The sequence below is a fragment of the Musa acuminata genome, chromosome BXJ2-2 (genome assembly GCF_036884655.1).
Source record: "Musa acuminata AAA Group cultivar baxijiao chromosome BXJ2-2, Cavendish_Baxijiao_AAA, whole genome shotgun sequence".
Taxonomy (NCBI): domain Eukaryota; kingdom Viridiplantae; phylum Streptophyta; class Magnoliopsida; order Zingiberales; family Musaceae; genus Musa; species Musa acuminata.
The window spans coordinates 20,909,280-20,922,220 of record NC_088339.1 but is presented as its reverse complement, the minus strand read 5'-3'; the positions used below and the strand labels follow the sequence as shown (position 1 = coordinate 20,922,220).

Sequence of the window (12,941 nt, the reverse complement as noted above, 5' to 3'; positions counted from 1 at the left end):
ATCGAGGTGTTGGCCACATGATACTAAGGTGTTGTCCATCTTGTCATGAAGCAATGCATACAAGGTGTTTGTCACTTATCCATAACAGTTTTTTATTCTTGTTTTATGTTGTATTTTTTGTGTTTTCAGTGTTTTCTTTAGGGCAACTTATACAAGGTAGAAAACATTACAAGTAACCCCATGTTTATTTATTGTCAATATTTTTGTTTCCTATTTTCATCATGTAAACTCAAAAATGTTTATTGTTGTGTAGCACTCTATGAAGGAAAAAATAATCTAAAATTACACAATTCTCACGTACCACGAGTTAATTTTTGGTTGACAACCTAAATGTGTGAAACGTCATCCATCTCAATACGTTCAAACCCTCTAGGTGGCATCAGGATGGGGGAGCTTTGGGTTTATATCCAAGGGGTGATGCAACGTTTTTAGTGTGCGTATTTCTATTCGACGAAAATACTAGGTGAATATTAGGCCTACATCTATCATCAGAATCCCCTTTGTGTATACTCATTCAACCCAATTTCAAAACTCTTTTGAGCCTAATAAACGTTGATTGCTTTGTGTTGCTTTAGATCTTGATTAATTTACCTTTTTTTTTTTGTGTATGACAACAATAAATTATTCATACCTTCGCCTTTCTAATATTTTCTTTATTGTGCAAGTCCTTTGTAGACTACACAAGGTTAAGGTCAAGACTAACTCTTGTGGACACATATCGTTTTGGTGTATCCTATCCAAAAACATGATAGAGTGGTATCAGAGCGAGTAAAGCAAACATTAAATTGCTATGGTAAGTTAGTGAAGCAAAACCAGCTTGTACATAATGGGCAACATCAATAACCATTCCTTAGAAACAGACAAGCATTCGCATGGAAACTAGCAAAGTCACTCAAGTAGAGCATGACATTTGCGATGATATTCCCATAGTGCAAGAGCTCTCTTACATAAAAGAGGCAAAAGTTGAAGGACAATCTAAATGATATAGAGATACTAAAAAAAGAGTGACCAAGTTAGAGTTATGGCTCAATCTTGTCAATCAAAAGTTAACAAATCTCTCTGAGAGTGGGGAACTTCTTGAGATGGTAGAATAAGTGCAAATAGGGTTGAAATCTCAACTAAATCAGTTAGAGGTCTGAGTTGAAAGGTTAATGGATGATACGAGAGAGTCCGTGCAATCCTTCCAAGGGTAAGAAAGGGACTTAGACATCTTTAAGTGTTGGTACTTATGCAAGTTATGCATGCGAGCAAAAAAGTATCTCATGACCTAACTCTCATCAAGATTAAGGGCTCATAAACTATAAAGTTATGTGGGTGCTCATGATGCCAAAGAGTTAGAAATTTTTTTTTTCGATTTGGAATAGTGCTTTAGAGTGACCCAATCTTAATCAAAAGATTCCAAGGTGTCATTAGTGAAGATGAATCTAGTCAATAATGTAAAATTATGATAGTGCACATGGTGGGAAGAAATCTAACAAGGTCACTGTAACATTGACCCTTAGAAAGCCTTGAAAAGGAAATTACGAACTTAGTTAATACCAAAGAATACAAAGTTTGTTGCATGGTGGAAGCTACGACAACTTTACTAGATTTATACTATTCGAGACTTTGTAAAGTAATTTTCTACATTGATGCTAAATATCTAAGACATGTTTAAGAAATATAAACTTTTCTGCTTCCTCGAAAGTCTAAAACTATGGGCTAAGTAGGAGTTGCATCATCGGAATATCCATGAGCTGGCAGATGCAATTGTTGAGGTAGAACGATTTACGGATTTCTCCGTAGAGATGATAGAGAAAAAGAAAAGTAAGTTAGATATGTCAAATCATTTCAAAGGTTAAGATTGTATGTTTAGGGCGTACATGTTGCATTAGTTTCGGACTTAACCTTCGCTACATCGTATCAAATTCGGGATGTCATATTTTTTTGACACATGAAATCAATTAAGTAATCAATTAGTTAACAATAATTGATGTTGGGGTGTCTAAGTGCTTGGAGTTAATTGATATTGGAGTCTAAGTGCTTGGAGATAATTGATGTTGGGGCGTACATGTTGCTTGGGGTGTCTAAGTGTCTAAGTGCTTGGAGTTAAACCACATAGCATCCAAGTGTTGGTCACTTAACATCGAGATATCATCTTTGTCATTTTCTTTTTAACAATTGTTATTCCTCTAAGTTTAATTTTAGTATATACATATATACCTACAAAATACATGTACTATGATTAATTTTTATTAGCTACTATAAATGAACTATTGGTTGATTATTTAGTTTACATTAATATTTATTAAAAGCTTACAAATGAACTATGATGCTATAATATTAGAGTAAATTAAATGTTTTATAATTTCATGTCATATTGTTTCAAACATACCATGACATTAACAAATGATGTTAATATAAGGAGATATTGATCTTAACATATAGATGTATTTAAGTTATGGTAAAACTTCTAGTGATAAGTATGCTATTTATAGATTTTAACAGAATATATAATTTTTTTTTATAACAGACTGTTTTCTTATATAGGTAATATTTTCAATTGGTACCTCATATTTTACCTTTTCCCAATCAATATTCTTAATTTAAAAATATCCAAACTATCCTTCTAAAATTTTTCTGCTCGTTACAATATTTTAACTTATTATAGTATTTTGGCTATCATAATAAAAATATTTATACAATTTATTTAAAAATACTAGAAATAAGTTAAATAAAATAAAATATACTAGCTATCATTTGATATATTAGGATTCAAATAAGTATTTATAATAATTTATAAATAGTATTATTAAAATAAAAAAATAACTTGGTGTAGTTCGGCCACCACAATAAGAACACCTGGAATAACGACCCAAAACTGTACCCTTCTCTCCTTGTTCTTTAACGTGTACTTGTCGTCTTCGTCGGCTTCTCGCTCCACTTTTTCTCTTTGCCTAACCTCCTTCCCAACTAAGCAATCGCGATTTCGGAGCACTTTCGCACTCGCTCTCTATCTTTCCCCTTCTCCTACTACTTCGGCTGGTTTCATTTGTGTCCCCATTCTCTCCCTTCATCCGACAAGGTCGCCGCTGCGGAGACTCCCGCGCTTGTCGTCGACACCATGGAGGCCGATTCCTGGAGCCGGTTGACCTCCGATTCGAACCGCCGCCAACACACCTTTCAGTCTCTCGTCGGTGAGGACCTGCCGACGTCGGCTTCTCGTGTTCCGGTAGGGATTTCTTTGGCCCTTCTTGGATCTTGATTGGCTTTTTCTTGGATCTGGTAGATGAGTGTCTTGGATTCGACGAGTTCGATGGAGCGTCGGAAGACGACGATTCCCGGGCGGAGTTCGCTTGCCCGTTCTGTTCCGAGGAGTTCGACATCATCGGGTTGTGCTGCCACATTGACGACGAGCATCCTGACGATTCTAAGGACGGGGTATTGCTTCTGGTCAAAATTGGATCTTTATGTGGTTTTATTGGTAGAACTTGGTTTATTGGATTGTTTGATAGCACCTTTTGCAATTATCCATGCCAAATTATTTACGTTTTTCACTTCTGGAAAATCGCTTTCTTTGGTTAAATTAGTATTTAGCAGTCCAAAATTAGGTTTCGAAGGCCTTTGGTCTTTGATGATACTGGTCTAATATAGTCTTAGTGGATTATATGATGTTGGTGGTACTTAGAAGATATTCCTCGTCTTAAGTGGTCTCTTCTCTTCTGATGTTGGTATATATGTGGCTCCTATTTTCGTATGAAGGAACAGCTCAGCCATATATGTTTTACTCTAATCTACCTCCAACGGTGTTGCAGCGTTTACCTTCTGTCACAGAAACAGTTGAAAAGTGAAAGGCTGCTAAGGGAAACCTTTTAGCTTTTTGTTGTGTATGTAGCCTGTAAATGGGAAAAACCAAAATTTGTAAACTATGGGCAATTCATTACTATATTTGGAGTCTCTGGTTTCACCTACATGTAAAGCGGTCAAAACAATTTCAAAATCTAAAAATAACCTGTAGGGTAAACTTTCGCCAATGAGATAATTAACTCTAAACCCATAGAAAGGGCTTTCGACTCAAACTAATGAAAAATCTTTGACTCTATTCCAAGTTCTGACTGGAATACCAGTTTTCTTTGGTTCCTCCTAGGCATGTAGTTGTATTTTGAAGTTTTGGGTCCACCTAGAGACTATTGACTTTAGCTCAGAAAAGTGAAATAATTATATAGCCTTCCTATGCGCACAGGTCTTGATAATTTACTTCGTTTGCATCTCGATTTTATGTATTCCCTGTCTATGTTGGAACTTGATGTAGACAAAAATATCTTCTTCTTTAAACCTCACTGAAATTCTTTGCAGTCTATTTGGAAATTCGGTCTTTTGATAGGTTGACATTTATGTGCATGATCTGAATTACCTCACTACTTCATGAAGATCATTGAAAATAGAATTTCATATTGATGCTGTAACCCAAGGTGCCCATCCTTGTGAGCCAATTAATTTTTAGTCATTCCTTTCATTTCAATTTGGGCCATTGAAATAATATGGTCATGTGCAAATTGGGTGACCTTTGCTATTTTTTTCTGTTAGAAAAAAGGAGTTCTTTCTAAGTTTAAATTTCTCTTTTTTGCATGAAGAATTCTGAAAAGGTTGAGAAATTACCATATGGACTCTTTCTGTTAGCTTGCACCATATGTTTTTGTAAGGGCCATATTTGCTCCATGATTATGAAAATGGTTGCATTCAATGTTTAGGATGAGATTTGACACCAACATTAGTTACTCCGCTAGTTTCAAATGTAAGTGCTGCACGAGTTCTTTTTCATGTAAATAGCTTTAGCTACCATATAATGTATTGGTTTTCATCATTTAAGGAGAATCGAACTTTTTCTTTGAAGTTTCTGAATCTGTATTTGTGTTATTGTATGTTGATCTCCTCTCTCTATCAGTTATCCTGTTGGGGGAAAAACTATAAAATCACATGTACTTCTGTGTATTTGGCTATGTACATTATAAATAATGCTGACTGTTGCTAAATTCGGTTTTGTTTCTTTTGGCAGGTATGTCCTGTCTGTGTAGCAAGGGTTGAGATGGACATGGTCGACCACATAGCGATGCAACATGGAAGTTTCTTTAAGATATCCTTTATCTTATTTGCATAAGTTATATCGAGAACTTTAAACATGGATGCTTCTTCTTGATGAACAAGTTCGTTATATTTAAAGGCTAACTTTAGAAGATGATACTCAGCTCCCTTTGCATTAAATATTATGTTTTATGTTGAGTGACTTGGTTGGATTCCTTAATGTGTCCTTACATGCCATGGAGGAGTAGATTCCACAAAGATTCCTCAGATTTTCAGTCAATACCTTCGTTGCTGAGAAAGGATCTTTGTGATAGCAATCTGCATGGTTTTCTGGGGGGTTCTACGTACACAGATTCTCCTTCCGATTCTGCACCTGATCCATTGCTGTTATCGTTCATTGTTAATTATCCCATGGCTGACCCATTGGAAGATGTAAGGCTGGAACCGGTTGAGAAAACAAGTATGGTTGACAAGATATCAGTTGAGAAGGTGGTTGAAAGGTACAAGACATCTTCTTTTTCTTTCTATAAATTATATATTTTTTCCGTGTAGTTTGTTTGATTATTCTAGTTGCGTGATCTGATATTGAAAATAGTTCAGATGTAAGTTGCACATTTCAAGTGAACAATGGAAGTGTTATCTTAAAAGTTGCTTACATTTACTTTTAATTTGTGCTGAAAAATCATTTGTTTGTAAATAGTTGTCATCATGAATTAATTTATTAGGAATGGACAGCTTTAGTATCCTCAATTATCTTGGCTTTTTATTTATTAAATTAAAGCATTGTTTTGTGTTACCTTCAATCTTTTAATTGTCAAAGATGACTTACTAAATGGGAACTTTGCTAGAAGCCAAGAACTGTTACTGAAGATTGATCAGGGAATTGTTCACAATTATGCAGTGAAGTAGGCAAAATATAGAACAGAGCACTGGCCAGAACTAAATGTTGAATGCCTAATTTCAATAGTGTCAGAGTGGTGCAATCAAGTCAAGCTGACTAAAAATTGCAGACTGCTCTTCAGGTTTCATTTTGCATATTGTTTGAGGTCAGCTTATGAGAAGGTTGGCTGCTAATCTGAGCTAATCTGAAGTGGAAAAACTCATAAGGATGGATATTCTTTATGTTTCTTCCATATGAAAATGAGGGTAGTAGATACATCATTTTCATTAAAGAAAATTGGGTTTGTAAGCACGAATATTTTTGTTTTAGTGGAAATTAGATAACCCCTTTCTAACTGGAAATTAGATAGCAAATTTTTTTTTTCAGTGGATTCCTGAGCATGTTCCTGTCCTTTCCCTTTTGCTTCACAGTGATCCAAAATCTAATTTGCTGCATTTCCTGTTCTAACTGAACAGGAAATCCCTTCCAGGCTTCAATATTTGACTTAGTCCGTTTTGGTACTCAGTCATACTTTCTGTAGTATCACATTAAGCTATGCTTGAAACCTTCATTTTCTAAATGGTGTGTTCACTTCAACCCCGCATGATGTGCAGATAAGTAATTGAATCAGCTGTTTGTCGTGTCTGATACATTTTCTGAAAAAGAAGAAAAGCCGTGGACACTGATATCACTTAACCATTGGTAGATTAGTCTGATTTCATTAGTTAGACTACTTGGTAATGAGTATTTTGAATTTACATACTTCTGACTGCAACCCAATGTGCAATTAGTTGTAAAGGAAATATGCAATCTTTCTAGTTTCAACAGTGCCTGTCATGCATTTGCAAAGTTTTCGAAGTCTAACGTGCTGACTTTTTTTACCTGGCTTTTAGTCTCTCATCCTACATCCTTAACAATTTCAAGCCTTTCTCTGCCAGCGTTGAGCCATCTCTATCACACAAAGATCAGGGGAGAGCTCGGAGCAGTGAGTTTGTGCGAGAGCTTGTGCTGTCTACAATATTTGAGGGCTCCTCATGAGGGAAGTTTCCATCATTCATGGTGGCATCAGCAGCCGCTGATAGAAAACCCTGGACATCTTTGGCCAGTTGCTGCAGCGTCGACGTCAGATCCTAGTCTCTCTTGCTATGAGAAGTCATGTATTGTGAGGGTTGTGCACCGTACCACTGTTGGCTCATTGAGAAGCATCATTATTTGTAACATAGAATCATGCTGTATGTACTATCTTGATTAGGTCCTCTACATCATCATACTTGGGAGAGGAGATTGTTGAGGCTTATTCAAGCATCTTCTGCTCTTGAAATAAAATAGTGGCTTGCTGTTCCATTTTTTAGGTTTTATATATTATTGTCTCGTGATATGTGTGCTCTTTGGTGCACAAGGATATGGTGATGTGCAGTTTGCGGTCTCATGTTTCATAAAAGCAAATAGAGGCATCATTGTCTACCAAATGAAAGACACTTTGACCTCCTTGAATAATCTTGACATTTGATCTTTTTGTTCCCTCAATTTATCTGAATTATGATTTTTCTTGAACTTATATTGTTAATTATTTACACAGTTTTATTAATTAACTCTATTCAACACAAAAGTCTAGTAAAACCACTATAAAATTAGTCTCCTATTAAGTCTATCACACACAGTTTTTGTTTTCTAACCCAAAAGAAAGAGAAGAAAAAAACACAATTTTCACTTGTTTTTTATATATAGGCATCCATATATGTATCGACAGCGGGGTCCACACGCTAATCCTAGGGTTGGTCCAGCTGGCCCCACCTGGAGCCGCTAAGGCACATTAACGGGTAGTCATATAAACGAGTAAGATTAAGTGTTCAAATAATCATGCGGGTCAGATCTATTTCGCAAGGGAACGGACGGAGGATCTGTTCCCGCACGAATCGGCACAAGCGGAAAGCGTATGGGAGAGTTGCTTTGCCGTGGGGTGACTGTCACCGTTTGCGGTGACGGGATCCCCAAGTTTGGCTAAGCAAGACGGGAGGCGGAGGACCGCACTCGCCTTCCCCCAACCATATCGCCTCGCAGATCCCCAGCCCACCGTCTATCGCCCGTCATCTCCCCACAAAAACCCTAAGAAGAAGAAGAAGAAGCTGAAGCTTCGATCGATTACCATTGACGGCCTCGCGACATCTGAATCGAGATCCCTCTCGAGGGATTGTACGGTTTCCCCAACCGTCGAATTCGCGCTCTCGTCTTCCTCAGCCGATAATGGGCGCTTCCGGTGGCTCGTCGTCGGCCCGCTTCCACGGCGTTGATCGCTTCTACAGCCCGCCCGCGGTCAGAAGGCAGATCGAACAGCAGCAGAAGCAGAAGCTCCAACAGCAGCAGCAGCAGCAGCAATCACCGACGCACAGGCCGGCGCGGCCTAAGCCCCGGCCCGCCCAGCCTGCAGCGCAGCCGCTGGTCGAGTCGCGTGATGCCGCGGATAATCGGGCCGAATCAGATGATTCATCTTCCAAACAATCGGTCTCGTCCTCACCCTCGTCTCCCTCGCCCGTGCCGCCGCCGCCTGCCGGGAACCTCGACCGGTTTCTCGAGTTCACCACCCCGGTCGTCCCCGCTCGTTATCTGCCCAAGGTTTGGCAATAGATTGACGCTAGAAACGAGTTCGCTTTCTTGTCTTGGGCGATTGTTATGTCAGTCGTTGTGGAGGTCTAACATTTTGGGTTGCGACAGGCGAGCGTGAGGGGGTGGAGGAACTGCGACGCCGCGACGGTGCAATCGCAGCCCTACTTTTGCCTTGGAGATCTTTGGGAATCTTTTAAGGAGTGGAGCGCTTATGGCGCTGGGGTGCCTCTGGTGCTGAACGGGAGCGACTCCGTTGTTCAGTACTATGTGCCGTATCTTTCTGCAATCCAACTATATGTGGACACTTCGAGTGCCACCTTGAGATTAAGGTAAGCATGAGTTCGCTACTTTCTCTGTTCAATGCTGTTTATCTTGTAGCCCCTTCTAACCTTACAGAATATGGTACGCCTCGGTTGCATCTCACATCATTTATCTTCAGTATTGAAGCATAATTTTTAGACCAAAGGATGTGAAATTTCTGAATCTTTTGTTTCCTATTCTTTATATCTTGGTGAAATGTTAGTAAATGCAGTTTATTGGTCCAGGGACCTCTTCAGTTGTGCGAAATCTAACCTAAGGTTTCAAAGTGCTCAATGATGTTTTAGTTCTTGCTTTTTGTTTGTGACAATCATTCTGATCATTTGAGATGAACTGATGTTAGACATTTCTGCTCTTATTGCGTGAGATATGGCTAGTAGGGAACTGGATTATTTTGGCCTTTAGGGACCTCAAGAGTTTTGAGCATGATTGATGGTTCCTGTCGGATATTAATCATTTTTGCTCTTGTTTTGGTGATTGCTTGTGGTTTGTCCTTTGCACATAGCTGCAATGGTTTCCTTGTATTTTGCTGCTGAAATATAGGGAGAAGCCACCTTAAATAGAATAGGATCAGTGCAAATTCATTCTTCTTTCTTGTTGATTGTTTGAACAATGTCTCCATATTATGCACTTGATGTGTACTAAGAAGAAACTCATTTGTATTATAGGAAAGTGCATCATGTGAAAGCATTCATTAAATTAACATTTTTGTTTGATGAGCAAATAGTGAGCTTATTATGAGGAAAACTTTCGAATAGTAACCTGTGCTATCTTTGCTCAGCTGGAATAAAGAGCAAAATGACACTAATATTCAAACGAGTTCATCTCCATATGTGTCTGGCTGTAAGGTGTTGGGGTTGCAGAGTTTTGCTTAACTTGGTTTTATGACTAAATATTGGACTAGAAGATAATATGACATACAAAGATAAAATGATAATTTCTCTTAAGTTTTGAAGCATCAATAACTGCAGAAAATTTATAAAGAACTGTAAAAGCAACAAAATTTCAAACATGTACTTCTATTATTTGATCCTCTCGTCTTGTTTTATGAACTGTGATTATTGATTTTGCATGATTATTATTATTTCAAAGCCTTCGACCTTGGGGCATGTATAATGAATGAAGTAAGTTGTTGGCTTGCATGCTATGTCTAAGCTCATATCTATCATCTTTTGGTTGTCAACTTTACATATCTGTTAATGAAGTAAGTTACTGTACATATCTGTGTACAGTAAGGGGCACAAAGACGTGTCTGTTGTGATTACTTTGGCGCATAAGGATTTTGAATGTCAACTATCTTTGTTGAGTGTTTCCAGGCTATAAGGTTTTGGAAGTGGTGTGATGATGGTAAAATGTTAAGAATAGTACTTATTAAGAATATCTAGCTTGAGGATTGATTTTTACGATAATTTAAGAATAATTACACATTATAATGATTTGGTAAAAAGAGTAGCTAGATGATGTGATTTCGAGTTTGAGACAATTGAAGGGTATTTGTGGAGTAATGAAAGAGGATTCTTAGATCACCCGTGAAGGGCCGGTCATAGTAACTTCCAGATATGTACTCAACTAGGTAAGACGAGATTGTTGGCAAAAAAGATATTAGCACTAGATAAAGGATAATGACAGAATTCCTAGTACACCAGTTTGGCAGTTGATTCAGTACTTATCTGAATGTTGGGAGACATAGTCTGAAAGCATGTCTATGTCATGAACTTTTATCGGCATTTGCTTTGTTTCTAGAGTAGCATCATAAGACTAACTGGTCTCTTTTTCCTTTTCTCAATGTGGAACAGTCTTTTCATCTTTTCCCTTTGTGTGAAACCATAAACAAACAATTTTGAGTTAAACTCTGTTCCTCATTTTAAAGCAACTTGGTGTGGCAAGTGACAGGGATCGATTCCCAGATACTAGCAGCGATAGCAGTTGTGGGAGTGAAGTGGACCAAGTACAGGAAAGAATTACATCCTTGGGAACTATCAACCACAATGTGCAAGGAGACTTTGTAGGTGACAATGGTGATGCTTGCACCCCAGCCACTCGTCCTGTATTTGAGTACCTAGAGCGGGATCCACCATATGGAAGGGAACCTCTCGCTGACAAGGCAAGTTTAGCCTTGAATATTTAAGCAAATGGAGATTTCTGAATTTTTTTGTTCTTACACCTACTGAGATATGTCGCAGATATCAGTTCTTGCAAGTAAATTTCCAGATCTGAAGACATATAGAAGCTGTGATCTATTGTCATTGAGTTGGATGTCTGTTGCATGGTATGCAATCATAGATTCTTCAACAGACCAGTCTCATCATCTTTCTTCATAAAGGAAAATTTTTGAAGTTATATGCCCTGGATATTTATTTTCATGATCTATTAGATATATTCATGCTAATCATGTAAAATATTTTTGATGTTTATGCTGCAGGTACCCAATATACAGGATACCAATGGGACCAACATTAAGGGACTTGGATGCTTGCTTTTTGACATTTCACACTCTGTCATCTCCTAAAAGTAAGCATTGGTTATTCACAAATTTAGAACCAGGTTTATATCCAATTTGTTATCATTGTTTTAGTGATCTATATATGTGCCATATGCAAATTATCGATAATAAAATTGATTTTAGAGTTTGGAGACATGCAAATAACTATTCAATATTCATCCAAATTGTATTAGTTCTTTGCTTGTACTTCTGCTCAGATGAAAAATTTTATTGCATAGGATAGTATTCAATGGTTCATGGTTCCACTGCCTAAGGGACAGGGCCATTTGGAGTGACAACCATGTCGAGGGACCTCAAATTTTTTTAAGTTCTGCACTTTTAAAAGTCAACATGCAGGTGTTGACATATAGGTTCTTAAACAACTTCTAAAGCATCGGTTTCTCAAGAGAGTATTATGCTCCTGATAATAGATGGTGTTGAGAGGGTCAGCACTATACAGGATAAGAAGATGAGATTCCTCTATCGGCTCCAACACCGATCAAAGAGGGATTTTACCTTGTGATGGCAGTGCAAATAAAGAGGGATATTTTGGAAAGTGCTACTGCTCTGGGTTTCTTAATGTGCCCTTTTTGGTTTCTGTTGACAGATGGAGCTGGTCCACAGTCTGAGGTTCATGGAACTCATTCTGTTAGAGATGTCAAGAGATCTGTGAAGTTAACGTTGCCTGTCTTTGGGCTTGCTTCATACAAGTTCAGAGGTTCTATTTGGACATCTAATGGCCTGCACGAACGACAGATCTCAAGCTCTCTGCTTCAAGCTGCAGATAATTGGCTTCGCCTTCTTCGTGTAGATCATCCAGACTATAGTTTTTTTGTGTCTCATTATAGCGCATTTAGGAGATGATCTTTGATTCAAGTGAAACTGCCCATTTTAATTTTTTGGTGTATCAATCAGAACTTTATCTGGGTGCCCGTGGGACAGTTTGCCATCAGTCTGTTTTTATTGGCATGTCTCGTTCCGCGATCTTATGTTTTTGAGAGAGGAGATACACAGATAAGCGAGAACTTTATATTTTTACAAAGCTCTTAGAATAAAATTCTACATTAAGAGCCAGTGAGAGAAACAATGTGGTTAAATGTTTCTGTGAGTACGACTTGTTTACGTTGTCTTGCATGTCTGTGGGGCTGAGGCAACTGCCATTACCTTGTTTTCCACAGCTCAATTTGGTCTCTTTCTTGACATCCTGCAAGTCTTGATTGGCTTTTATTGTTTGGGAGCATTTGAGCAGTTTCAAGCTCTCAGATTTTAATCTGTTTTCTTGTTCCAGCTTTTCTCTCGTTTCTTTCTCTCTCTTCTTCTGCGTCCCTGTTTGCTATATACATCATGAACATTACTAATTTAGGATCACTCCTCGACCTCGACCTTCTACAGGGTCACAAGCGGCACGCCGAGAAACGGGATATCGTTAGGACTCCAATAAATTTCTCTTTGTGCTACCCTTTGTCAAGTCGAAGTTAACATCATTCAATTTAATAGTTCCAATATTAACAATTCTTCATTTAAGTGATGGCGAATTTATACCACTAACACTAAAAAGGAATTTTTATATTTCTATCCTTCTAAAAATTTTGAAAT

General features: G+C 37.9%; 2 protein-coding genes across 3 annotated transcripts; both read left to right on the top strand.

Moving 5' to 3' along the window:
* The first annotated feature begins 2,914 nt into the window (after nt 1-2,914).
* LOC103969870 (protein DEHYDRATION-INDUCED 19 homolog 2) lies at nt 2,915-7,285 on the top strand. The gene is made up of 5 exons (XM_065095210.1): nt 2,915-3,176; nt 3,269-3,420; nt 5,036-5,115; nt 5,295-5,561; nt 6,880-7,285. Exons 1-5 carry the CDS (start codon nt 3,104-3,106, stop codon nt 6,977-6,979), a joined length of 672 nt encoding a protein of 223 aa, XP_064951282.1. The 5' UTR covers nt 2,915-3,103; the 3' UTR covers nt 6,980-7,285.
* Nucleotides 7,286-7,971: 686 nt separating this feature from the next.
* On the top strand, nt 7,972-12,419 carry LOC135605293 (uncharacterized). Of its 2 annotated transcripts, none has more exons than XM_065095208.1 (6): nt 7,972-8,554; nt 8,654-8,874; nt 10,751-10,967; nt 11,047-11,132; nt 11,286-11,374; nt 11,953-12,419. In XM_065095208.1, the coding sequence occupies exons 1-6, from the start codon at nt 8,186-8,188 to the stop codon at nt 12,207-12,209; spliced, it is 1,239 nt and encodes a 412-aa protein (XP_064951280.1). In that variant the 5' UTR covers nt 7,972-8,185; the 3' UTR covers nt 12,210-12,419. The 2 variants fall into 2 exon arrangements, with proteins under 2 accessions (XP_064951280.1, XP_064951281.1); XM_065095209.1 differs by having other exon boundaries at nt 7,973-8,554; nt 10,757-10,967.
* Nucleotides 12,420-12,941: the final 522 nt, after the last annotated feature.

Bases quoted from the DNA above. Each gene is read 5' to 3' on its own strand.
- LOC135605293 (XM_065095208.1), top strand. From the start codon at position 8,186: ATGGGCGCTTCCGGTGGCTCGTCGTCGGCCCGCTTCCACGGCGTTGAT. The intron at 8,555-8,653 runs GTTTGGCAATAG...GGGTTGCGACAG, and splicing joins CCGCTCGTTATCTGCCCAAG to GCGAGCGTGAGGGGGTGGAG. The intron at 10,968-11,046 runs GCAAGTTTAGCC...GATATGTCGCAG, and splicing joins GGGAACCTCTCGCTGACAAG to ATATCAGTTCTTGCAAGTAA.
- LOC103969870 (XM_065095210.1), top strand. From the start codon at position 3,104: ATGGAGGCCGATTCCTGGAGCCGGTTGACCTCCGATTCGAACCGCCGC. The intron at 3,421-5,035 runs GTATTGCTTCTG...TTCTTTTGGCAG, and splicing joins CTGACGATTCTAAGGACGGG to GTATGTCCTGTCTGTGTAGC. The intron at 5,116-5,294 runs ATCCTTTATCTT...GTGTCCTTACAT, and splicing joins CATGGAAGTTTCTTTAAGAT to GCCATGGAGGAGTAGATTCC.